A 26,432-nucleotide genomic window follows, 5' to 3' on the forward strand; every position below is an offset into this window, starting at 1 on the left:
AAAAGCTTTTGATTTGCAATTGTGTGATGCTTTATGTTGCTTGTTCACAGTTACTCACTATGCTTTTGACCGAGAGGAAAAAAAAATTTCCCCCTCCTGGCTCACAAGAACTAGACAAACTGGTCTAGCAAGTGCCTCTTGCAAATTCTAAGTACCTCTCAGTAGGGGTCTCTTCTAACAAAAGCCTTGTTAGAAAAACCTCATTCCCTCCAGCCAGCCTAGCTGAAAATTCCTTCTAACAATCCCTTGTTAGAAAAACCTTGTCTGTTTGCCTTCAGGGTATCCCTCCCTTCTAGCCTGCATTCCTGCTGTAGGAGAAACGCTCTCAATGGCTCCTGGTTCTTAAAAATCCGTCACCGCTGCTCACCATGTCATAGGTCTTCTCCCCCAGTTGGAGCTTTTGGGTTCCAAGATGGGGACCTGCATGGGCTCCTCTAAACTAATCTTAGTCTAGATCCGGTTCTGCTGCCACCAGTTAAGTTTAAAGTGGGTAACACACTGCCTGTCCCCCAAACTTCCCCTGGGGAACCCAGATTCAAACCCCTTGAATCTCACCAGAGAGAGAGAAACAGCCAGTCCCCCTCCCCCCCTTCCCTCTCTCCAGCCTGCTCCGGAGAGATACACACCGAGTCAAATCCTTGACTCAACACAAAGAGGGACTCACCTCCCCCTCCCCTTCCCTTGAAAATGCAAACAAGAGAAGAATCAATCAAGTCCTAAAAAGAAAAGAGTTTATTAAAAGAACAAAAAGAAAGTACACTCTCTCTGTAATACCAGGATGGAACAATACACAGGGTCTAACTTATAACCTGGAGAGATTTCCCCCTCCCCCTTTCTTTCTCAGTAAAAGCAAAGTAACGGCAACAGAAATAAAGATATTCCTTCAGCAAAACACACAATTGCAAATGTAGAAATAAACTTATATTACTAAAAAAACAGGAGTACTTGTGGCACCTTAAAGACTAACAAATTTATTTTAGCATGAGCTTTCGTGAGCTCATGCTAAAATAAATTTGTTAGTCTTTAAGGTGCCACAAGTACTCCTGTTTTTTTTGTGGATACAGACTAACACGGCTGCTACTCTGAAACTTATAATACTAGTTCGCCTTTCTAATACTCTAAAATACTCTAATACTCTAAAAAATACTGCAGAAACCTGGGAGGACTTGAAAAAGGTGTCTGGACTCCCTTAGCTCCAAAGAGAGACTCAACACAAACAAAACACAGAAAAAAAAATTCCCTCCACAGAGATTTGAAATTATCTTGTCCCTGATTGGTCCTCTGGTCAGGTGTTCATCAGGTACTGCTTGTTAACCCTTTACAGGTAAAAGAGACCTTAACCCTTAACTAACTGTTTATGACAGATGGCCATCAACAATGCCACCTTAATTGATAGATGTAACAGCAAGCAAGTAGCCAAAGGCTCAAATGGCAGAGCCATTGGTCTTGATAACACTAAGGCTATGGCTACACTTAAACTTCAAAGCGCTGCCGCGGCAGCGCGCGCAGCGCAGCGCGCGCGAGTAGTGTAGTCAGCAGCGCCAGCGCTGGGAAAAAAACTCCCCAGCGCCTGTCCCTGCTCCCCAGGGGGGAGGAACAGCGGCGGGGGGCGCGGGCGCTGCGGCTGGGCTGGATTACACTGGCGCTTTGTAGCGCCGCTGCAGCCAGGCAGCAGAGGTGTTTTCACTGTGCTGCTGCCTGCAGCAAAGTGTAGCCAAGCCCTAAGTTGAGGTCCACTGGGGAACTGGATTGTGCACTTGAGGATATAATTTGTCTAGGCCTTTCAGAAATCTTATTGATATGTCATTATCAAACTCAGATTGATTATCCACCTTAGGCTGGAATGCAGAAACAGCTGCTAGGTGTACTCCGGCAGAACAAATAGCCAACGCTTGACCTTTCAGGTATAGCAGATATATTCTAGAATGTGTGGGATCAAGAAGTAGGTCAGCAAAATCCCTGAATGACATGACCAGATGGAAAAATGTCTCCACTTAGAAAGGAAAGTAGCTCTCGTGGATGGATCTCTACAATTTAGAAGGACATTCTACACCTCTTTTGAACAAGACTGCTCTCTACCATCTAACCATGGAGCATCCATGTGGTTAAATGAAGCACTTGGAGGTTCAGGTGAAGCAGCCAATCATGGCCTTGGGAAATTAAGTCCAAGACCACTGGGAACAAAATTGGAGATTTCATTGACAGATTCATGAGTGCGGAGAACCAGTGTTGGTGGGCCCACACTGGAACTATGAATAGGACTCTGACACGGTCCTGTCTGATCTTCAGCAAGACTTCATGAATGAGTGGGATTGGCAGGAAAGCACAGAGGAGCCTTTCTGACAAGGGAAACAAGAACACATCTGTCAGGGAATCCTGGCTGCGACCTTGCAGGGAACAGAATTGCTGACATTTTCTGCTGGTTCTTGTTGCAAATAGGTCTACTTGGGGAGATTCCCACCATTGGAAGATGCGTCTGGTCACATCTAGGTGAAGCGACCATTTGTGCTTGTAAATGATCTGCCACGGGGGTCTGCAAAACCATTCTGCATCCCCAGAAGGTTAGATGCTTCAAGATCCACCAAACTGGCACTACAGAATTCCGAAAGACAAGTCACCTCTTAGAAGAGTGGGGGAGATTGGGCTCCACCTTGCCTGTTGAGGTAAAATATTGCCACAGTGTTGTCTGTGAAAACTAAGAGCATCTCCCTTGCAGCTGGAGCCAGGGCTGTGTGCCCCCACCCTGCGGCTTCAGCCAGGGCTGTGTGCCCCCAAACCTGTGGCTTCAGCCAGAGCTGTGTGCCCCCAAAGGTTGCGGCTAGAGCTGCAGCCAGGGCTGTGTGCCCCTCTCACAGCTGCAGCAGGAACCTGGCTGTGTTCCCCCACAGTGGGGCTCGGACTCTCAGTTCCCTCATATGGGGCTCTAGCTGTCATTCCTCCCCCACAACTCTCTTGCCCCCGTTTTTAGTAAAAGTCATGGACAGGTCACAGCTCCTGTGATTTTTTGTTTATTGCCTGCGACCTCTCTGTGACTTTTACCAAAAATAACCATGACAAAATCTTAACCTTAATAATGGTCTCTCTGTGTGTTTTATCTGAAGCTGCTGCCATTGCAGCCAGGGAATGCCTGAAAGATGTGGACTCAGAATGACATGTTGATCAAGATCTTGTAAGTCAGTGGTGCATCAGACCTTGAACCAAGGGCCTGGAGGATGAATACTGCAGATTGTATGGAGAAGGAAAGAGAGGATAGGAGCAAGGCCCAGGAGTCTCAGTAGGAATAGGAGAGGGAGATGCGGACATAATGGGGCTTCTCTGGCAGCAAAAACAGATGCTGCAGACTCTTGTAGACCTACATGTTCAACAATCCCAGCTCGCCCCTTTGGAGTCCATGGAGAATTCCAGTATAGCACCTCCCTTCACTTTCCAAGACAACACTCCACTTGGCATCAGGGTCCACATCCCTAACCCTATCCCTCCACCCTTGGGGACATTAAGGACAATCACAGCTTCTCATACACAAACCTACGAAAGCCATGGTTGATGTATGTGTAGCTAAAATAGACATGAATGTTCCTTCCCCTTCTTTAAGCTCTGTTAATATTCAAAGCTTAAATGTATGGATTTGCTTTTAGCTTGCACACAAATTTTTTGAAGTGTTTTCGTTAGTCAATTAAATTATTTTGTTTGGAAAATAATTCATCTTTATTAGTTCCCGACCTGTGCTGCAGAATGCCTAGCGCTAGTGAAAGCACTTATACAACAACAACTACTGTGACACAACTCATAGGATCAGTGGCAAACAGTGTAATAATCATAAATGTACAGCAAGCACCACAAAATTCCTAACAAGCCCCCAAACTGCAGAGCCAGCTAGAGCTCAGTACACCACAACACATTACTGTGGCTCGCTGTTAAAGTGCTCTTTTCAAAGCCTCCCTGAGCTGTATGGATCTGTGTAGAGCTCTTCTAACGGCACTTCAAACTCGGTAGACAACCGCTCCATCTCCGCCCTCCATCCCAGCGGCAACTATCCTCCCTCTTTGCTTCATAGATATTATGCAGGACACAGCAGGCAGCGATAACCATTGGGATACGTTTCTCACTGAGCAAATAAAAATCACTGCATTGTATCTCAACCATGATCTGACTAGATCACTTGGAGACACACTTCAATCTCTGCCCTGTTTGCTGAGTCTTCCAATTAAGTTTCCAACACTGATGGGTTTCATGCAATTTGGACACCTCACCCAGGAACCAGATTGATACTATAATCTTATCTCACACATGATGGGGCCTGATCCAAAGCCCACATAAGTCAATGGGAGTCTCTCTTTTGACTAAAAGGGGACTTTGGATCAGATCCAGTGGCCAATGAATAGCTGCAAAAGGAAGTATCTTTTGGGTATAGATAATCTTGAGTCAAATTTGAACTAATGACCTAGAAGGTTCAAGCCTGTATATTCTACTCTACCCATGCAATTCCTTTCTTTAGTTATTTTTATGAAGAATTAGGGGGGGAAGATCAGCCCTCCACTATGTAAAAGCTTTCTAGCCAAGATATAGCTAAACCATTTTTAGGGGTAATTTTCGAAAGTGATGATCTTTAACAAAGAAAAAATATTTTTTTTATCAACATTACAGTCTCTTTCCACAAATACAGAAATTCCAGCAATTGGGAGAAATAAATATAACACACAAATCTGCAAAATCAAACTATTACTCTGGAGATATAACAAGTACCACTGTACAGAGTTTGAACACACTGAAATTAATTGCATACAAGTGACAAATTTTCAGTTTACACATTACAATATTAATTTCACTTCTTGTTTTCCCATATCACTGCACGTTGTTGCTGTTTGGTGCTCTAAGAGTCCCACTTTCAGTCAAGATCCTTATCACATTTGGAATGTCAATACCTTTAATAAAAAGGGAGAAGAGAAGATGAGTGATTTGCTGATAAAGTTCTAATAATGATTATTTTAAAACAAACATAAATGTACTAATGAAACATCTGGACATATTCATGAGTTTTGGAGGATTTCATACTAAATGAAACAAATTTATACATATTTTATTAGAATTATCGCAGGAGTCTTAATGATCAGAATGGTACCCAATTTCCAGGTGCACATAGAAATTGTGTGTTTGAGGCTTAGAAATGAGGATAAGCTGCTTGTCAGGGGGAGGATAGCAGAAGAGTTGGATGTAGAGATATGGGAGAGTTCAGAAGCTGGGACTCTTATCAGGAGCTTATAGTGAGAGATGAAAATACCTGTCTCCTGATTAAGAGCTGTTTACTGAGAATATTACTGAATATGAGTATACATGGTCCTAAGAATTGTACAAGCAAAGGCTTCTTACATGCCATAAATCTCAAACCCTAAAAACAACATCATACGAACCACCATACAGGTCCTAGATTCACTTTTTTTTTTTTTTTTTTTTTTTAAAAAGAAGGCATGCTTGATTTTATTCAATTGAATCTTCATGATAGGAAAAACTTGTAAACATTACTAAGAGCTAACAGGAAAATACCAAAAGGCAATAAAAATTAAGATACATATGACATCTTCAGAGGAGAACAAGCATTTTGACCTTCATCCTAAGAAAGAGTGTGGGTCCTGATGAAGTGGCAAGTTGAAAATATTAAGAACTAAGAGAAGACAATATTGTCTCATCAACTTCTGTCCTAATAAATTCACAAAATACACTTTATCTGTAGAGCTCTGCTCCACTTCAACAACAACATTTAAAAAAATGACTACAAACAAAATTAAGGTATACAGATGCAAGCAGATTACCTCTGAAGGCTGGATTTGTGGCTGCTATTTTCTGTAGAGTAGCCGTAACCTCGGCAGCATCCATATTTCTTACACTATTGAAAAATTCAGTAGTGACATCGTTTTCATATGATGTTCTCAAAGAGTCAGATAAAGAGTTTTGCGGTGCATCTCTCTCAATAGCAGATAAAAACTTTTTAGTAGACATGTTTTGAGAAGAGGAGGGATATTGCTCTTCAGTAGCAGAAACAGAATCTAAGGACTCTTCATTACTTAATACTGTAAACGTGGATTGAAAAGTTCCACGTTTCCAATTTGTAGCATGTTTTTTTGAAAAGTTCACTGATTGTGAATCCTTTTTCATGAATGTTCCACTAACATTAGACTTTGCTGCTGTGCTGTCATATGGTTGTTGGGCAGGATGCTGCCTCCTGTCTGACATATAATTTGCTGAAAACCCTGCAAGAAAAAAAAAAGTTACTTCCACTTTGTATACAAAAAAAAAAAAGACCACAGTCCCAAAACTTCATACACTGCAGGTAGTTCCAAGTTCACTAATGGCATATTAATTGAAATTTTAAAATGCAATGCTTCTTAGGAAATAGTGTCACCTTATCAAAAAGTTACAGAGAAAGGAGGTGCACTGGAATTTCTGGATATTTTTACTTACTGGCATGGGAGTGTGTTCCCCATCAAACCAGACGGTATGACAAAAACAGAACCTGTTAGTCCCAAGAATGAACTTCTTCCCTAGAGAGACGCAGGTTTCTTGTACTGATGCATCAGGAGCAGAACCACAGAGGCTAAGAAGCTGCAAAGTATTCAGCTGCTGGATAAAGGGGGGTTGCACTCATTTAACTTAGCTGGCTAAGAAATCAATTTAGTTAACTCTGCAATTTCTGTGAGTAGACTGGACCTGAATCTAGACTGTTCCTCTTCAAGGGAGAGAGGAGGAAGGAAAAAAAAGACTGACTATGAAACCCTCTTACATCAGGAATAAGGAATGAAAAATCATGGACTTGTTTGCTTGCATGCAATGACCCAGTCTCATCAGTCCTCCTGGAAGTGTAATCATACTTCCCTCTCTCCAGACCGGCACATTTAGATGCTGGAGATAATCTTTTTAAAACATACTTTTCTCCTAATTTGATTCAAGTTTTAAAGACTTCAGAACTTGCATTCTTTCTTTAGGAATAAAGACTTTTCTGAGCACATTAATTTTTTAAAATAATTAGCCTCTATCAATTGAACAAGAGCTAGAACATTTTAAGTTGCAAATGTTCAGACTGCATACATTGTTGTCCATTTAAAGACTAGCATGTGCTTGCAGGAAAATCCCATTCATTTCCAGTGGGACAATCTAATTTTAAAAGTCCTATAAATTTCTACATTTAAATGTATTGGGTGAATAGCCTTTATTTTCTGATTGGTTGATAAGCCTTCCTATATCTGTGGAGAAATAGAAGCCCATTAATCTAAATTACTTGAACTTGATCATTTCAAAACTCTGCTTCAGTGAAGCAGAAAAAAAATACTAGAAGTTTTCACACAATTCAATATTAGGGTTAAAATATATTTAAAGAAATGGAGTCTTAAATTCTTAAAACTTTACCGGTGTTACAGTCACTAATATCCACCGAAGTCGCATCAGATTGTTCTGTGGAATGTTCAATTGTTTTTTCTTGATTTGGTTCAGAATCTAAAGAGTCCTAAAAATTTTAAAAAATTGCATGCATAACTTCTTTCAAGTTTTTTAAACAATCAACTCTTAAAATTAGGTCTGTAGAACACTTCCGGAAAGAAGAAATAGGAACAGTATCTTCACCAAAAAAACAAATTCCACACTGACCGTTAAATAAATAACAGTTTCCAAAAACGTATATCTAGAAAACCTGTTATGCTAGAGTTAGTAGCAAGTAAAATTTTTTGGGACAGAACATTTGCTCTAATTAAGTCCCAGTCCAGTGACAAAAAGGCACTATGTGCTAGTCCAAAAAACACACTAAAGAGCCCATATCTCCATAAACCACCAGTCATGAAAGCAAAAGCTTTATATACTATTGGAAATTTGCGATTCCCAATTTTCCAAATGTATTAGGCACAAGATGGAGGCCCAAAAGATCAGAGTTTTATTCCTGCTTTTGACACAGACAAGAAAATGAGGAAAATAATATATTTACCAACCTCCACCCAATCCTGCAAATACTTAATTACATGTGTAACTTTACTGATGCAAATAGTCCCACAGAAGTCAGTGGAATTACTCACATGAGTAATGTTATGCACATAATTAAATGTTTGCAGGACTGGGACTTAATAATGTGTATAAAGTACTATATGAGAACACACTAATAAGGCTAATCACTGGAAAAGACAGAAGCAGGATTTAGGATGTTCTAGCTTCAAGCGCTATGCTTAATCCTCCAGCCCATGTGGTTTTTAGGGTCCACAAACGGTATCACTTAAAGGTATGAACTTTTGAGCCACAATGGATTTCAAACTTTCAATAAGATATAGTAAAGAAAATGTAGCACAAAATTTCAAATACTTTTTTTTTAAATGGCCCCCAAATCAGGCAAATTGTCATAACTTTTATTAGAATATTTCATCCACCTCTAGTCAGCAACAGAATGGAAGCAAAAATGTTACAACTGTACAGGAAACGCTATGATTTTCTCATTCTATCTTCATTATAAATCTTTCAAAATCCTGATGGACAAAACTTGGAGGTTGCACCCATGTCCATTCTGTTCCAGTATGAATACTTGATCTGTACTCTTTATAGGTCACAGAAGTCAAGACAGATTCAATCATTTACTAAAATATACAACATTACATTTGTTGGTGCACCCTGTTGCCGATATTCCACCAATGCATTCGTAAGAGTTTGTGTAACCTTTAGGATAAAGGATGCATCATCTTCACTCAGTATCTCAAAGCTTTGCTGGAAAAAAAAAGGTAGAAAATCAAAACATGTTCTAAAAGATGAAGGAGACAATCTAACTTTTCATCTATGGCATAGATGAGCTATTAGATTACTCATTGTTTTGCTTGTAACATCAAATTTTATTTCAGTTTATATAGAAACACCTTTAAGAGTACCTATTGGAGTTACGCACTTATGTAATTTTCTCATAGCAATATTCATACAAGAATCAATAAATTCAGCAGCTTTATCATTCCCCAAATAGCAAAAACCAACCAACCAAACAAAAAAAACGCCAAAGTGAACTTAAGCCTCAGACGCTTTCCTTAAGAGCTTGAGTGTATAAAAGAGCCTTGAAGCAAACCCCAAAGGTTAACAAATTCAGACCAAGGGAGGCATGAATTCCAAAGTTAGGGGCCCCCACAGAAACTACCCTATCAGTATCTTCTCCTCCTAAGCTGAGAAGATTCCAGCTTGAGCACCTTTACTGATCACAACTGAGACAGTATTGCATGCAGAGAGAGGCAGGTCCCAAGACACTCAAGGTTTTACAGGTCAAAGCCAGTATCTCAATATCTATGTAATCACAAAGTAACCAATACACCAAATAATTTATCAATGGACAATTGGGATTACTTTTTAAAACAAACAGTATTTGTTCCTTTTGAGTTTGCATCACTATTTTTCAAACAGGATCCTAGCAACAAAACAACAGCTAATAACAAACATGCAAAATAAATATTTAGTAAAGGGAAACTACCTGATAATAGATTATTAAAAACTGTGGATTTTTTTTTGAGCTAATGAAATTATGGCAGTGAAGACTAAGCTTATCATAAATCACATTAAAATATTATTTGCTAGGCAGGTAAGATGGGATAAGCTCTTCTAAAACAGAAAGCCACTGTATTCTTCCTTGCTTCTAAAGAAACTAGAGCAAGGGTTCTCAAACTTCATTGCATCACAACCCACTTCTGATAACAAAAATTACTAAACGACTCCAGGAGGCAAGACCGAAACCTGAGTCCACCCGAGCTCCGCTGCCCTGGGTCGGAGGGACAAAGCCCGAGTCCCACTGCTCTGGGCAGAGGGAACAAAGCTGAAGGCCAAGGGCTTCAGCTCCAGGCAGGGGGCCTGTAACCTGAGCCCCGCCATACCAGGCTGAAGCCCTCGTGTTTTGGCCCCAGGCGGTGGGGCTCAGGCTTCGACCCCGGACCCCAGCAAGTCTAAGCCAGCCCCGGCAACCTCCTTAATATGAGGTCGCAACCCACTTTGGGATCCTGACCCACAGTTGAACTAGAGTATCACACAAAATGTATGCAGTCCACATTTTCCCCAACTAGATTACCTAAACAATAAGCATACTTATTTTAACTAAAGCAAGTAAAGAGGGACAGGAACTCAATCATACTGAAGTGTTAAAACTCAACAACGGAGATGGGTGCATCTTCAGCCCGGATGCTAACAAACAGGAGACCGAACAAATCACAACTGAAAGCTGAAGTTCAACAAGGAAGCAAGGAGAGACAGCAGTGGGTGAATCAGAGAAAAACAGAAATTCTGTAATGGAACAAAAAACGGTTACTCACCGTTGTAACTGTTGTTCTTCGAGATGTGTTGCTCCTATCCATTCCTGTTAGGTGTGCGCGCCGTGCGTGCACGGCTCTTCGGAAGATTTTTACCCTAGCAACACCGGCGGGCCGGCTGGGCGCCCCCTGGAGTGGCGCCGCTATAGCGCTAGATATATACCCCAGCCGGCCCGGCCGCTCCTCAGTTCCTTCTTGCCGGCTACTCCGACAGTGGGGAAGGAGGGCGGGTCTGGAATGGATAGGAGCAACACATCTCGAAGAACAACAGTTACAATGGTGAGTAACCGTCTTTTCTTCTTCGAGTGATTGCTCCTATGCATTCCAGTTAGGTGATTCCCAAGCCTTACCTAGGCGGTGGGGTCGGAGTGAGACGTGGCAGAGTGTAAGACTGCTGAGCCGAAGGCTGCATCGTCTCTGGACTGTTGCACCAACGCGTAGTGGGAAGCGAAGGTGTGGACAGAAGACCAGGTGGCCGCTCTACAGATGTCCTGGATGGGGACATGGGCCAGGAAGGCGGCAGAAGAGGCTTGCGCTCTCGTAGAGTGAGCGGTGAGGCGGCTAGCTGGCACTCGAGCAAGCTCGTAACATGTCCGGATACAAGACGTTACCCAGGAGGAAATCCTCTGAGAGGAGACCGGCTTGCCTTTCATACGCTCCGCAACCGCTACGAATAGTTGGGGCGAACGCCGGAAGGATTTCGTTCGCTCTATGTAGAAAGCGAGGGCCCTGCGGACGTCCAGGGTGTGAAGCTGTTGTTCCTGACTCAAGGCGTGAGGCTTCGGGAAAAAAACCGGAAGAAAAATGTCCTGGTTCAAATGGAAGGCCGATACCACCTTAGGGAGGAAGGCCGGGTGTGGCCGAAGCTGAACTTTGTCTGCATGAAAGATGGTATACGGTGGACCAGCCGTTAGTGCATGAAGCTTGGAAACTCTCCTCGCTGAGGTTATGGCAACTAGGAAAGCTGTTTTCCACGACAGATGGAGTAGGGAACACGTGGCCAAGGGCTCGAAGGGGGCTCCCATAAGCCTGGCCAAAACTAGATTCAGATCCCAGGACGGGGTAGGACGTCGTACTGGCGGGAACAAGCGATCTAGGCCTTTTAGGAAGCGGGAAACCGTCGGATCAGAGAAGATAGACCAGTGACCGACGGGCGGTCGAAAGGCGGATATGGCCGCTAGGTGCACTTTCAACGATGAGACCATGAGACCCTGCTCCTTAAGCGACCAGAGGTAGTCCAGGATCCTTGGAATAGGGACGACGAACGGATTAAGGTCTCTCTGATCGCACCAGAGTGTGAAACGCTTCCATTTCGCGAGGTAAGTCGAGCGAGTGGAAGGCTTCCTGCTCTCTAGCAGGACTCGCTGGACCGCCGCCGAACAGTCACGCTCCGCGTGGGTCAACCACTCAGGTACCAGGCTGTAAGATGGAGGGACTGCAGGTCCAAGTGGCAGAGCCTGCCGAAGTCCTGCGTTATCACATCCAGCCACAACGGGAGGGGAATGGGATCCCGTACTGAGAGCTCGAGCAGTAGAGTGTACCAGTGCTGTCTCGGCCAGGCCGGAGCGACGAGTATGAGGCAGGCCCTGTCCCTCCGAAGTTTGAGCAGCACTCGATATACGAGTGGGAACGGAGGGAAGGCATATAGGAGGTGAACCGTCCAGGAGCAGAGGAATGCGTCCGACAGGGAGCCTTGGGAGCGACCCTGGTAAGAACAGAACTGGTGGCACTTCCTGTTCTCTTTGGAGGCAAACAGGTCTATTTGGGGAAACCCCCACCTTCGGAAAATTGTGTGTGCCACATCTGGATGAAGGGACCACTCGTGAGAAAGGAACGACCTGCTGAGACGGTCAGCCAGCGTGTTCTGCACCCCCGGAAGATAGGACGCTACCAGGTGAATCGAGTGGTTTATGCAGAAGTCCCACAGGAGCATCGCTTCCGTGCAAAGCAGGGAGGATCGGGCCCCGCCCTGCTTGTTGACATAAAACATCGCCGTCGTGTTGTCCGTAAACACCGCCACACAGCGCCCTTGGAGATGGGAGCGGAAGGCTTGACACGCAAGGCGAATCGCCCGCAGTTCCCTGACATTGATATGTAGGGAGAGCTCTCGGGGCGACCAGAGACCTTGGGTGTGCAGGTCGGCCAGGTGCGCCCCCCACCCCAGCTCCGAAGCATCCATGGTCAGGGTGACGGATGGGTGAGGAGGGCGGAATGGGACTCCGGCACACACGACTTCTGGGTCCAGCCACCAGCTCAGTGAAGCAAGGGTCAGCTTTGTGGGCGTGACCACCATATCTATGGAGTCGCGGTGTGGCCGGTACACCGACGCAAGCCAAGTTTGAAACGGGCGAAGGTGCAACCTCGCGTATGAAGTGACGAACGTGCACGATGCCATGTGGCCCAGGAGGCGGAGGCAGGATCGCACCGTTGTTGTGGGAAAGGATTGCAGGTCCCGAACTAAGGAGACCAGAGACTGATGCCGAGGTTGAGGGAGGCGGGCCCTGGCCAAATTGGAATCCAGGACCGCTCCGATGAACTCCACCCTCTGCGATGGAGTCAACGTGGACTTCTCGGCATTTATCATAAGTCCTAGGCGCTGAAACAGGGCTAGGATCGTGGTCATGTGACTTGCTACCAGTTGGCGGGATGGTCCGCGGATCAGCCAATCGCCGAGATACGGGTATACGACGACGGCGGAGGGCTGCGGCAACCACTGCCATACACTTGGTGAAGACCCTCAGCGCGGTGGAGAGGCCGAAGGGAAGCACCGTAAACTGGTAGTGAGTGCTGTTGACGACAAAACGCAGGTAGCGTCGATGAGGAGGGTAAATCGCGACATGGAAATACGCGTCCTTCACGTCGAGGGCGGCAAACCAGTCTCCTGGATCCAGGGAGGGAATGATAGTCCCCAGGGTTACCATGCGAAATTTGAGCTTGAGCAGGCATCTGTTGAGGTCCCGGAGGTCTAGTATAGGTCTTAGACCTCCTTTCGCTTTGGGGATTAGGAAATATCGGGAATAAAATCCCCTGCCTCGCATTTTGCTCGGCACCTCCTCTATGGCACCCAAACTCAGCAGAGTCTCGACCTCCTGGGAGAGGACTTGCTCGTGAGAGGGGTCCCTGAAGAGGGACGGGGTGGGTGGGTGGGAGGGGGGGGCGAAACAAACTGAAGACGGTAACCGGACTCTACCGTGCGTAGCACCCAGTTGTCCGTTGTAATCTGGGACCACGCCGGGAGGAAATGGGAAAGCCGATTGAAAAATAACGGGGAAGGATCCGGTAAAGAGACTGATGGGCCGTCCTCGGGCGTCCCATCAAAATCCCTGCTTCGGCCCTTGAGGGGCCTTGGGGGGCGCCTGGGACTGGGTGCGGCGGTTGCCGGATGGCCTACGCCGGTTCAGCCTGCCTCTACGCCCATTTTCAGGCCGTGGCCTGGCCTGATTGAATGGCCGATACAGCTGCTGCCTGAAGGACCTCCGCTGGGTAGCTGGCGTGTGCATGCCCAGGGTGCGGATGGCGACACGGCCATCTTTAAGGGTCTGGATTCTGGAGTCTGTTTTCTCCGAGAATAGGCCCTTGGTATCGAAGGGCAGGTCCTGTAAGGTGTACTGGACTTCTGGCGGCAAGGTGGAAGACTGCAGCCAGGAGATCCTCCTCATGGTCACTCCTGATGCCAAAGTTCTGGCTCCGGAATCTGCCGAGTCCAGTGAGGCCTGGAGGGAGGACCTGGAGGCTTTCTTGCCCTCCTCAAGCAGGGCTGAGAATTCCTGCCTGGAGGATGTTGGAATCAACTCCGTAAACTTAGAGAGGGCCACAAAGTTGTCGTAGGTGTAGCGGCCAAGGAGAGCCAGCTGATTGGCTATCCGTAGCTGAAGGCCACCCGCCGAATAGACCTTGGACTTTGGCGCCGATGCGGGTTGCCCATTTCTCTCCCGGTCATTCACAGACTACACGACAAGGGAGTCTGGGGTCGGGTGCGTATACAGGTACTCGTACCCGGTCGGGGGAACGGAGTACTTTCGCTCCACGCCTCGAGCAGTGGGAGGGATGAATGCAGGCGACTGCCAGATTGTAGTGGCATTCTTCTGGATGGTGCGAATGAAGGGCAGGGCCACTCGCATCGGGGCCTCAGCTCCAAGCACCCTAGTAACCGGATCCTCATCTTCAGTGACCTCTGCAACCGGGAGGTCAATGGCTTGTGTCACCCGACGAAGGAGGTCCTGGTGGGCATGCAAGTCAATCGGAGGGGGATCCGATGATGAAGACCCCGCCACCACCTCATCCGGCGAGGAAGACGAGGACAGGCCCTGGCCCATGGCTTGTAGCTGAGGCTCGTCCATGGGGTGCGAAGCCTCCGCCTCTACGGGATGCTCCGCCGGTACAGGCGGCGGTGGAGCTTCAGCCGGAGGTGATGGAGGGGGCCTGCTGACAGTGGCATCCGGCACCCTGTGGTCGGAAGCCCTGGGTCGCTGCAGGGAGGGGACGCCTTGAGCCTCGTGATAGGCCCAGGGGGTCCAGAAGCCCCATTGCTGCGGACTGTGGTCCTGCCCTTGGGGGTCTGCCCGGTGCTCTCCACCGCTGCCCTCGTGCGAGGCGACCGACGGTTGGCGGGAAGGCCACGGGGGGGCAGAGGCGCTCAGGGACTGCGCCGTCGATGCCGCTAGTCTGCCCATGGACGGTGCCGGGGACCGGTGCTGGGAGCGAGAGCGGGACCATCGACCGCGTGAGTATCGGGAGGTCGACCGCGATCTCGACCGTCGTCGACGGGAGCGGCTCCGTGAACGGTGACGGGAGCGGTGTCGGGATCCGGACCTTCTTCCGTGCCGACGGTCCGGAGACCGGGACCGGGATCGTCTCTGGGAGTGCGACCGGTACCACGATGAGGAGCGGTACCGGGACTGCGACCGGTGCCGAGAAGGAGAGCAGTACCGGGATGGTGACCGGTGCCGGGACCTGGATCGGCGTGCAGGTGACCGTCTCCGGGATCGGGATCGGGACCTGGATCGCCTTCTATCCCATCTGTCAGGGGAAGGAGGCCTCATCATGGCCGGTTTACCCACTGACTGTACAGCCCGCACTGGCGGTACCGGGGGCCGGAGGCTCGGTGCCTCTGTGAGCTCTATGAGTTCCCTCGCCGTCGAGAAAGTCTCGGGCGTGGACGGGAGAGGCAGCTCGACCATGGTTCGCACCAGGGAGCACGGAGGTACCGGACTCAACGGCCCTGACGGTGCCGGAGTCGACGGTACCGCGCATAGTCTATGCGCTGTCGAGGTCGGTGCCGAGCAGGCTGACACTGGCTGCTGGACGAGCGGTCCCGATGCCGATGTCTTCATAGACTTTTGCTGCGGCTTTCGTTTCCCCGATGGTGAGAGGGAATGGTGCCGGGGCTTCGGTGCCGGCTGCTTTTTCTTAAGAGTCTCGGTACCTGACCGGTCGGGGACCGCTGGAGCGCTCCGTGCCGAGGACGACGGCGGAGCTGAAGGTGTTGGCACCGCAGGGGTAAGCGCCGACTCCATTAGGAGCTGTCTCAATCTAATGTCCCGCTCCTTTTTCGTTCTAGGTTTGAACGATCTGCAAATTGGGCACTTATCTGGTCGATGGGCCTCACCAAGACAACGCAGGCAGGAGTCGTGAGGGTCCCCAATCGGCATGTGCCGCTGGCAAGCCACGCAGGGCTTGAACCCCAGTGTCTTGGGCATAAGCCTGCACCGGATGGGAAAAGAGGGCTAAGCCCCCCTAATTCCCCTTAATCTACCTAATAACTAACTTAACTAACTATTTAAACTAACTATATACACTAAATACAAAATGAGAAACAGAGGTGAGCTAGGGATGTGGAGGTCAAAGGAGCACTCCACTGTTCCAACGGCCGTCACGGGCGGGAAGAAGGAACTGAGGAGCGGACGGGCCGGACGGGGTATATATCTAGCGCTATAGCGGCGCCACTCCAGGGGGCGCCCAGCCGGCCCGCCGGTGTTGCTAGGGTAAAAATCTTCCGAAGAGCCGTGCACGCGCAGCGCGCACACCTAACTGGAATGCATAGGAGCAATCACTCGAAGAAGAAGCTAAACATTTAGAGCCTCATATTTAAACAGCAGAGTATTCCAGTAAAGATGGTCAGTGGGCATCAAGAGCAATTCCAAAACTTGCAATTCAAACCAACTATAAGATACAGATGCCAGATACAAGAATGGATCAGCACAATAAGGTACTGAGATCAATGCTCCCCTAGCAGAGCACTAAACAGCCTGCTTTCCATTGCTATCTTGCTACTGGGCAGAGAAAAGAAAGTTTTCTGCATAATCTTGTGCAGGAGGCAAATTCCAGGACTGATCCCATGTACGATAGATCTGCTAAGCAGAAGACTACAACTGACATCAGCCCCCTTCCGACTCTATTTCCCTTCTTCTGACTAGGTAAGGGGAAGGATCCCGAACTAGGAAGTGGCCAGGCTCTGCTGGAAAGCAGCTGTCACATATATCTGCTAAGCCCTTAACACATTTGAGAACTGTTCATAGAATATCAGGGTTGGAAGGGACCTCAGGAGGTCATCTAGTCCAACCCCCTGCTCAAAGCAGGACCAAACCCAACTAAATCATCCCAGCCAGGGCTTTGTCAAGCCTGACCTTAAAAACCTCTAAGGAAGGAGATTCCACCACCTCCCTAGGTAACACATTCCAGTTCTTTCACCACCCTACTAGTGAAAAAGTTTTTCCTAATGTCCAACCTAAACCTCCCCTTCTGCAACTTGAGACCATTACTCCTTGTTCTGTCATCTACCACTGAGAACAGTCTAGATCCATCCTCTTTGGAACCCCCTTTCAGGTAGTTGAAAGCAGCTATCAAATCCCCCCTCATTCTTCTCTTTTGCAGGCTAAACAATCCCAGTTCCCTCAGCCTCTCCTCATAAGTCATGTGCTCCAGCCCCCTAATCATTTTTGTTGCCCTCCGCTGGACTCTCTCCAATTTATCCACATCCTTCTTGTAGTGGGGGGCCCAAAACTGGACACAGTACTCCAAATGAGGCCTCACCAGTGCTGAATAGAGGGGAATGATCACATCCCTCGATCTGCTGGAAATGCCCCTACTTATAGAACCCAAAATGCCATTAGCCTTCTTGGCAACAAGGGCACACTGTTGACTCATATTCAGCTTTTCATCCACCATAACCCCTAGGTCCTTTTCTGCAGAACTGCTGCCCAGCCATTCGGTCCCTAGTCTGTAGCAGTGCATGAGATTCTTCCGTCCTAAGTGCAGGACTCTGCACTTGTCCTTGTTGACCCTCATCATATTTCTTTTGGCCCAATCCTCTAATTTGTCTAGGTCCCTCTGTATCCTATCCCTACCCTCCAGCGTATCAACCACTCCTCCCAGTTTAGTGTCATCTGCAAACTTGCTAAGGGTGCAGTCCACACCATCCTCCAGATCGTTAATGAAGATATTGAACAAAACCGGCCTCAGCACCGACCCTTGGGGCACTCTACTTGATACCGGCTGCCAACTAGACATGGAACCATTGATCACTACCCGTTGAGCCCGACCATCTAGACAGTTTTCTATCCATCTTACCGTCCATTCATCCAGCCCATACTTCTTTAACTTGCTGGCAAGAATACTGTGGGAGACTGTATCAAAAGCTTTGCTAAAGTCCAGAAATAGCACATCCACTACTTTCCCCTCATCCACAGAGCCGGTTATCTCATCATAGAAGGCAATTAGGTTAGTCAGGCATGACTTGCCCTTGGTGAATCCATGCTGACTGTTCCTGATCACTTTCCCCTCCTTTAAGTGGTTCAGAATTGATTCCTTGAGGACCTGTTCCATGATTTTTCCAGGGACGGAGGTGAGACTGACAGGCCTGTAGTTCCCTGGATCCTCCTCCTTCTCTCTTTTAAAGATGGGCACAACATTAGCTTTTTTCCAGTCATCCGGGACCTCCCCCGATCGCCATGATTTTTCAAAGATAATGGCCAATGGCTCTGCAATCTCATCGGCCAACTCCTTTAGCACACTGTTATTAGGCCCTCCCTCAGTCTTCTTTTCTCAAGATTAAATATACCCAGTTTAATAGCTTGCCTTTGGATTCTCTCCAATTTGGACTCCCTCCACACATTTCCTAAACTGTGATGCCCAAAACTGGACACAGTACTCCAGCCGAAACCTCACCAGTGCCAAATGGAGTGGAACATTTACCTCCTGCATCTTACATACTATTATATTCCTGTTAATACACCCCAGAACAATATTTGCCTTTTTCTCACCTGCATCACAGCCCTGATTCATATTTAGTTTGTGATCCACTATAATCTCAAGATCCTTTTCAGAAGCACTGTTCCCTAGCCAGTTGTTCCACATTTTGTATTTGTGCATTTGATTTTTCCTTCTTAAGTAAAATACTTTGTACTTGTCTTTATTGAATTTCATCTTGTTGATTTCAGACTAATTCTACAATTTATCAAAGTCATTTTGAATTCTACTCTTGTCTGCTGAAGTGCTTGCAATCTCTCCCATCTCGGTGTCATCTGCATATTTTATAAGTGTACTCTCAGTACATTATCCAAATAATTAATGAAAATACTGAATAGCACTGAATCCATGACAGATTCCTGCAGGAACCCCCACTTGATATATCATCCCATCTTGACAATGAACCATTGATAACTACTCTTAGCACAGCTTTTCAACCAGTTGTGCACCCACTTTATAGTAATTTCATCTAGACCACACTTCCCTAGTTTGCATGTGAGAATGTCATGTGGGACTGTGTCAAAAGCTTTACTAAAAATCAAGATCTTATATTTAATGCTTCCCCCATCCATTAGGGCAGTAAACCCGTCCAAGAAGGAAATTAGGTTAGTTTGGTATGAGCCATTTTTGACAAATCCGTATTGACTATAATTTATCATCCTGTTATCCTCTAGGTGCTTACATATTAATTGTTTAATAATTTATTCCAATATCTTTCCAGGTATCAAAGTTACGCTGACTGGTCTATAATTCCCTAGGTTCTCGGTTCCCCTTTTTAAAGATAGGTACTATGTTTGCCCTTCTCCAGTCCTCTGGGATCTCACCCATCCTCCATGAGTTTTCAAAGATAAATGTGATAATTGGGCCTACAAATTTATCCTAATTGTGAGCTCCACTACAAAAAGTAACATTCATAAAATGTCACAAGAACCTTTACCAACAAATGTTGATGGGAAAAAACAAAAAAGCAAGACAGAGACTGAATTAGTTCCTGCCCCCCAACCCACACACACAAAAAAGCCCTACTGATACAACTCAAGGACTGTGTTAAGATCATGCTGGGTGAACAAGAAAAGTGTGGGACTGAAAAATTGGTGAACCAAAACTGGTGTGTCAAAAACTAGGCGAAAGTGGTAAACAAAATAATGAAGGGATGTGGTTATCCTGACCATCACTCCCTTTTGGGGTCCTCAAGAAGAGACACTGGTGGAAAAGCTGGCTACTGAGACAGACTGACTGACTGACTGAAAGTGGGAGAAGGAGTGACTTCATCATGACTGCTATGTCCCGTCATCTCCTTGGACCTTGAGATCCAGCATGACACCATTGTACCATCGCTATCCTAATCCAGAGAAATATCCTGATCAGACCAAGCCAAGAGAGAGACCCAAATGACATTGTCACTTCCACTGGTTCTAGCTAAATCCCAAACAACATCTGGGATGTGACTTTGTCACACACCCCCACCCTCCCAGCATGACCTCCTTCTTCACCACCTTATTAATTCTCTTTCCTATCCTTCTCTTTTTATCTTCTGTTTAATAAAAGAATCTGGCTCAGCCAGCCAGGACTGCATATTTTACAACACTGTTGTGAGCCTGTGACCTGAGGGCATCACTTTTAGCTCCCTCTTAAACAGCTTGATGCTGGAACACTTTTACAGATTTTGGAGTGGCTAATAAGACCATGTGCCATGTCTGTGTTTTTCCAGCAGTAAGGTTGCAAGTGTGAGAGTCAACATCAGAGACAAAAGCTGCATTTCCTATCTTTGTAGTTCACTTCTATCCCCTCTGGTATGCGTTTGTCTTGTTTTGTCTTCTAGGAAAAGAGATCAGACCTCAGCAACAGCAGCTCCAAGCCATCTCAATAGCTACTGCCATCTTTAATACCATGTAAAAAACTGTCAAACAAAGGGGTTTTCTTTCTAAAAACTCTCTTCAGCTAAAGGGAAGAGGGATTGTTTTAAAACAAAAACTTTATTTAATATTTTACATTGCAAATGCTTTAATGTTTTTTTTCTTCTTTATCTTTATTAAACTGTTAAAAAAAATAAGAACGACCATACTGGGGCAGACCAAAACATCCATATAGCCCAGTATCCTGTCTTCTGACAGCGGCAAATGTCAGGTGCCCCAGAGGGAATGAACAGAACAAGTAACCATCAAGTGATCCATCCCCCGTCGCCCATCTCCAGCTTCTGGCAAAAAGAGGCTAGGGACACCATCCCTGCCCATCCTGGCTAATTGCCATTGATGGACCTATCCTCCATGAATTTAACTATTTTTTTTTTAACCCTGTTATAGAATTGGCCTTCACAAAATCCTCTGGCAAAGAGTTCCGCAGGTTGACTGTGCGAAGAAATAATTCCTTTTGTTTGTTTTAAACTTGCTGCCTATTAATTTCATTTGTGACCCCTAGTTCTTGTATTATGAGAAGTAGTCAACAACACTTCCTTATTTACTTTCTCCACACCAGTCATGACTTTGTAGACCTATATCGTATTCCCTCCTTAGCTGTCTCTTTTCCAAGCTAAAAAATCCCAGTCTTATTAATCTCTCCTCATATGGAAGTTGTTCCATATGCCTAATCACTTTTATTGCTCTTTTCTGAACCTTTTCCAATTCCAATATTTTTTTTTGAGATGGGCGCCCACATCTGCCCGCAGTATTCAAGATGGGGCGTACCATGATTTATATAGAGGCAATATGATATTTTCTGTCTTATTATCTATCCCTTTTCTTAATGATTCCCAACATTCTGTTTGCATTTTGACTGCTGCTGAACATTCAGTGGATGTTTTCAGAGAACTATCCACAATGACTCAGTGACTTCAAGATCTTTTTCTTGAGTTGTAACAGCTAATTTACACCCCATCATTTATATGTATAGTTGGGATTATGTTTTCCATTGTGCATTATTTTGCATTTATCAACATTGAATTTCATCTGCCATTTTAGTGTGTTTGCCATGGTATTAAGCAAGCTGAGTTCTCTGTATACCAAACCCCAAACAGGGTTTAACACTGTTTATTGTTGGATAGTGACAGGGTCATGTTAACCTTTTACTCTTTTGGCCCATTTATTCCATTTAAATTACTACAACAGCCCTGCTGTCTTGAACACATCTAATTTATCTCATTTTTTTAACCTGTTCTTTCCATATTCTGGCTTATGTTCCTTCCCTCTTGTTAATATTAATTGTGTTAATCATCAAGTCACAATTAACCTTTTCAGTGAGGACTGAAGCGAAATAGCAGGCATTAAACACCTCGGCCCTCTTGAAGTTGTCCATTATTTGTTCTCCTTCCCCACTAAGCAGTGGACCTATTCTTTCCTTCTTCTCTCTTCCTCCTAATGTATTTATGGACCCTCTTCTTATTTCCTTTTATGTCCCTTGCTAGATATAACTCATTTTGTGCGTTAGCCTTCTTGATTTTGTCCCTATATGCTTGTACTATTCTTTTGTGCTTATCTTTAGCAATCTGTCCACGTTTTCACTTTTTATAGGATTCTTTTTTTATTTTCACGCTATTAAAGAGTGCCTCATGCAGCCATATTGGCCTCTTACTATTCTTCCCATCTTTCCTTCACTTTGAGATAGTTTGCTGTTGTGCCTTTGATATGGTCTCCGAGAAACTGTCAACACTCCTGAAGTACATTTTCCCTTAGATTTTCTTCCCATTAGACTCCCAATCCAAACTTTTGTTCCAGGTGGAACCATCATACATAAAAGTAGTATTTTTAATTAACAGACTACCTATGTTTTACATTCAATATATCTTCTGCTTTTTGACCACAGTCTTAATCAACTATAAGCTACATTAAATATTTCATTAAATTTTCCATCAAACTTGGCTCAACATAAATTTAACACCTACCAAATATCCTAGTAGTTCTTTATGGGTAGTGAATTCTTCAGATTTTATTTCATCATCATCTTTCTCTTTATCCTGTAAAAAAAAATAGATATAAAAACACCCTGAGGATTTCTTGTGTGAAAGTAGAATGAATTTTTATATTGTAAAAATAAGAATGGATTAAAGAAATGTATGTACCTTTAAGCAGAAATAAGAAATGTTGAAATATAGGTGCCAGGAAAAGAAACATTAGGCATAAACAATGGTGCTAATGGCAAAATATTAAACAGAAGATCGGTAATAGTTAGTAAGGAAATAAGATATGCATGCCTAGCCCAGGTAAACTTATTAGATTCTGCTTCCTTTGTTATCTTGTTAAGTTTTCGCCCTTTTAGCTGTATAAATAAGGTAGTTTGTGTCTTGCATGGTGCTCACATTATCTGGGTGTTATTAGCAGAGCGCTGTGCTAATAAAACAGAGTGGTCTGACAAACTGTGAGTCCTGAGTCTAACTTTGACAATTTGGAGGTTCCATCGAGATGGCAACCGTCTTCACTGGGGCTGTGTGATTCCTCACCGTTTTTGTAGGACGACCGTGGCAGCCGGCACCTGGGCATTTGGCCCGAGCGGTCCTCCACCAGAACGGAAAGGCGCACGACCACAGTGAAGTCTACGCCATCGAACCTGTTGGTTCCCACTCTGTTCTGGTAGGGATCCCGGGATCTGACATCAGGAATCTGGTCAGGTAATTATTTCTGTGTTTTGTCCGGACTGAGGACTGTCCTGTCTCTGTGTCTATCCGTCCTCCTGTGGAGTGTTTAAGTCTGGGTGCCGTCTCCGTCCGGGGATCGGCCGACCAAGGGGTTTCTGTCCCCGCGGTCTGAGTGAGTGGAATCTGCACAATCGCAGCCACACCGCACTTTGGGTAAAACCCTTGGTGTGAAAGCAAGGGCGATTGAGGCAGTAGCCTGTGGGCTCCTTTTGTGTGTTGCACCGGGCATCGCTCTGACGAACCCGAATTTCCTTCTTGTGCGATTGGTGTGTGAAGTCCTCCTGTATGGGTAACCAGATGTCTAAGTCGGGACAGTTCCCTAAACGAATGCCGGCTCATTTTATGTATTTAGGATGGGTTCGGACTCCTGTAAGAAGGGTCCGGACTCCTGTAAATTTCTGGAAAAATGGTCTAGGCTAACTCAGGGGGATCCCAAAACTCAGTGGCCACTGTTAAAATCTTGGAACAAAGACTGAGTGGACGTCTTAAAAGGACAAACTCGGCCAACCTACAACTAAATTGGCTAAAGGAGAAGTTAATTGTTTCATGCAGTGGTGGGAAGAGGCAAATCATAAGTGGACAAAATCAAAACCCACCTCTCCCAAATATTGAAATAAGAAGTTAAAAGCTTTATTAAAAGCCTCCTCTCCCACCACCAGATCGAGTGCTCCCCTTTACCCCGTTCTCCAAACCCCGGATCGATCCAACCCCCTTAATACTCCCATCTCATTGTAAAAATGACAAAAAGCCCCTTGTTCTGTTCCCCTTTGTTGTCTGCCTCAAAAACTGATTCTTTAGTGTTCCACTACCAATTCAGCAAAGAGGGTGGGCTCTTCAGCTAGCCCCTACACTTCCTGGTCCCTTTCCTTAAACATTTCTTTCAAAATTGTGAAATGACCACAATATCACTCACAAACGGTTCATTGGAAAAAGCAGGATTGGGCCCAGACAAGCAGGCAAGCAACAGATAAAGAAACTGAAAAACAGGTTGAAAGCCCTAAGGGCATAGTGTCAGGAGTAAGAAAAGCAGAAAGTGCAGGCATGAACCCCTGGAACAATATTTAAAATGGTGAAATCTGAGTTGATAAAGGTGTCACTTTGGGAGATAAACAAGTGATTTAAGAAAAGAGAGTGAAAAGTTAACTCTACAGAGGCTGGAGAGAATTAAGCAGTTAAACTTTGTGAAAATGTTAAAAAGGACCATGTTAAAGAGAGAGAATTCTTGGTTTCTTTGCAGCCATTCTGAAGGGAAAATGGGCCCTTTTCCAAAAGAATGCATATAAATAATCCAAATATATGTACAACTATGTAAAAACAAAGCAGTGTAAAGGAATGTTAAGGAAAAGAAAATGAGTATGTATCTATTTGTCTGTGAAAATATGTAAAGTTCTAAGCACATCTGGTTTGTAAAACTCCTGTTTTGTAGGTGTGAGATAAATTGGTTTTGTTTTTATTTTTAATGCCACCAAAAATTCATTTGGCTCTTTAATTCAAAGTTGCAAAACTGATAAACCCTTTTGCAAAACACAGGTAATTTTGTTGTTTAGCTTTGGGATTTAGCATTTAACCCTTAAGGGGTAACTTGATTCTTTATAAAATTTAGAATCATAGATTATTAGGGTTGGAAGGGACCTCAGGAGATCATCTAGTCCAACCCGCTGCTCACAGCAGGACCAATCCCCAAATCCCTAAATGGCCCCCTTAAGGAATGATCTCACAACCCTGGGTTTAGCAGGCCAATGCTCAAACCACTGAGCTATCCCTAAAAACCAAGTCATGGCTGCAATAGGGCAGTCTAAATCAGGAGAATAGGGAGAGATTCTGCAGTCTTTTTGTGTGTTTGGTTGGTTTTTTTTTGTAACAGTAGCAGATGAAAGCTGTAGTGAAAGAATAAAAAATTAACAGTGCCCCTCTGAAGCAACAGCAGAGGTGAGGTGCACAAAACAAAAAGAAGCAATGTTAAAAACACTGAGCCTTAAAAATGGCTCTGTGTAATCAGACTGTCACTTTGATAAGGGTACATAAAAACTCTGTAAGAACAAAAGAAACAGTTACACCTTATGTAAAAATTGATATGGCTAATTTTTTTTGAAGTTATAGTATAGAAGGAATGTGCATTTTCCCTAGGACATGTGCAGTGTATATTGTAGAAAGGGGTAAAAGAAATGCAAATGAAACATGTTGCTGAATTAAAATTCTATTAAGGCTCCAAAAAGAGCCGCAATAGGCTGTGTTTTCTTTTTCAGATCTCTGTTTGTTAAGACAGAGGGCTTGGCTACACTTGCAGATGTGCAGCGCTGGGAGTTACAGCTGTGTTCGTACAGCTGTGTAGGGAAAGCGCTGGTGTGTGGCCACACTCACAGCTACCAGCGCTGCAGTGTGGCCACATTTGCAGCGCTGTTGGGAGTGGTGCATTATGGGCAGCTATCCCAGCGTTCAAGTGGCAGCAACATGCTTTTCAAAAGAGGGGGGTGGGATGTAGTGTGACAGGGAGCGGGGGAGAGAGAGAGAGTGGATTTTTGGAGCCAACACTGTGTGTCAGCTCCCTGCCTTTCAAAATCTGAACATTTCCTCGACCCCTCATTCACTCTTAACTGCAAATAGCCTGCAGACCAGATAAGCAGCTGCTCCAATGGACTCCCTTTCTCCCCCTCCCCCACCCCTCCCGCTGTTTCTCTCCTCAAGCAAACACTAGCTGTAGACATTCATCCCCCTGCCTGCCTCATTCACAGCAAGGTAGTGGGTTATCTCAATTGACTGTTCACAGTCAGTTACAGATTGATCACAGCAAACAAGAGCTGTGTTTGTTTTTTAGATAAGCAGCTCCCGGAGCCCCGAGTTCACAACAAAACAAAGAGAGGAATCATAACAAAACAGAGAGTAATTTAGTTAAAAGCATTCTGGGATATCTCCTAATACCCTGGAGGCCAATAACAGTGCTGGTGTGTGGCAACACTTGACGAGCAGCGCTGCATCACCAGCGCTGCACTCGTTATACCCCAACCAGACCAGGTGTACAGCCAGCGCTGCAGTCAGGGAGTTGCAGCACTGGATGTGCCTTGCAGGTGTGGACAGTTACTAAGCTGCAGCGCTGTAAAGCCTCCACCAGCGCTGCAACTCTCCAGTTTAGCCAAGCCCAGAGTCTCTGAGCTCTGATGATGGCTTTGAATCCAAAAAGCCAAGCCTGTGTTGATGCAAATTACCTAACTGATAAAGAAAGGTGAGAACTGCCAGCACAAAAGAAGCTGCAAATAAGAAAC

At 45.4% G+C, this 26,432-nt stretch overlaps 1 protein-coding gene across 4 annotated transcripts in view; it reads right to left on the reverse strand.

Moving 5' to 3' along the window:
* Window positions 1-4,611: 4,611 nt before the first annotated feature.
* Window positions 4,612-26,432, reverse strand: part of LOC120396977 — a 77,262-nt gene continuing 55,441 nt past the window's right edge. For all 4 annotated transcript variants that reach the window (XM_039522284.1, XM_039522286.1, XM_039522285.1 and 1 more), the window contains 5 exons: window positions 22,423-22,494; window positions 8,623-8,730; window positions 7,399-7,495; window positions 5,808-6,245; window positions 4,612-4,922 (listed from right to left, as the gene is read on the reverse strand). In XM_039522284.1, coding sequence (XP_039378218.1) covers window positions 4,843-4,922; window positions 5,808-6,245; window positions 7,399-7,495; window positions 8,623-8,730; window positions 22,423-22,494 — 795 coding nt within the window. In that variant the 3' untranslated portion in view covers window positions 4,612-4,842. The remainder of the gene's footprint in view (window positions 4,923-5,807; window positions 6,246-7,398; window positions 7,496-8,622; window positions 8,731-22,422; window positions 22,495-26,432) is intronic.

The sequence above is a fragment of the Mauremys reevesii genome, linkage group 2, assembly GCF_016161935.1.
Source record: "Mauremys reevesii isolate NIE-2019 linkage group 2, ASM1616193v1, whole genome shotgun sequence".
Taxonomy (NCBI): domain Eukaryota; kingdom Metazoa; phylum Chordata; order Testudines; family Geoemydidae; genus Mauremys; species Mauremys reevesii.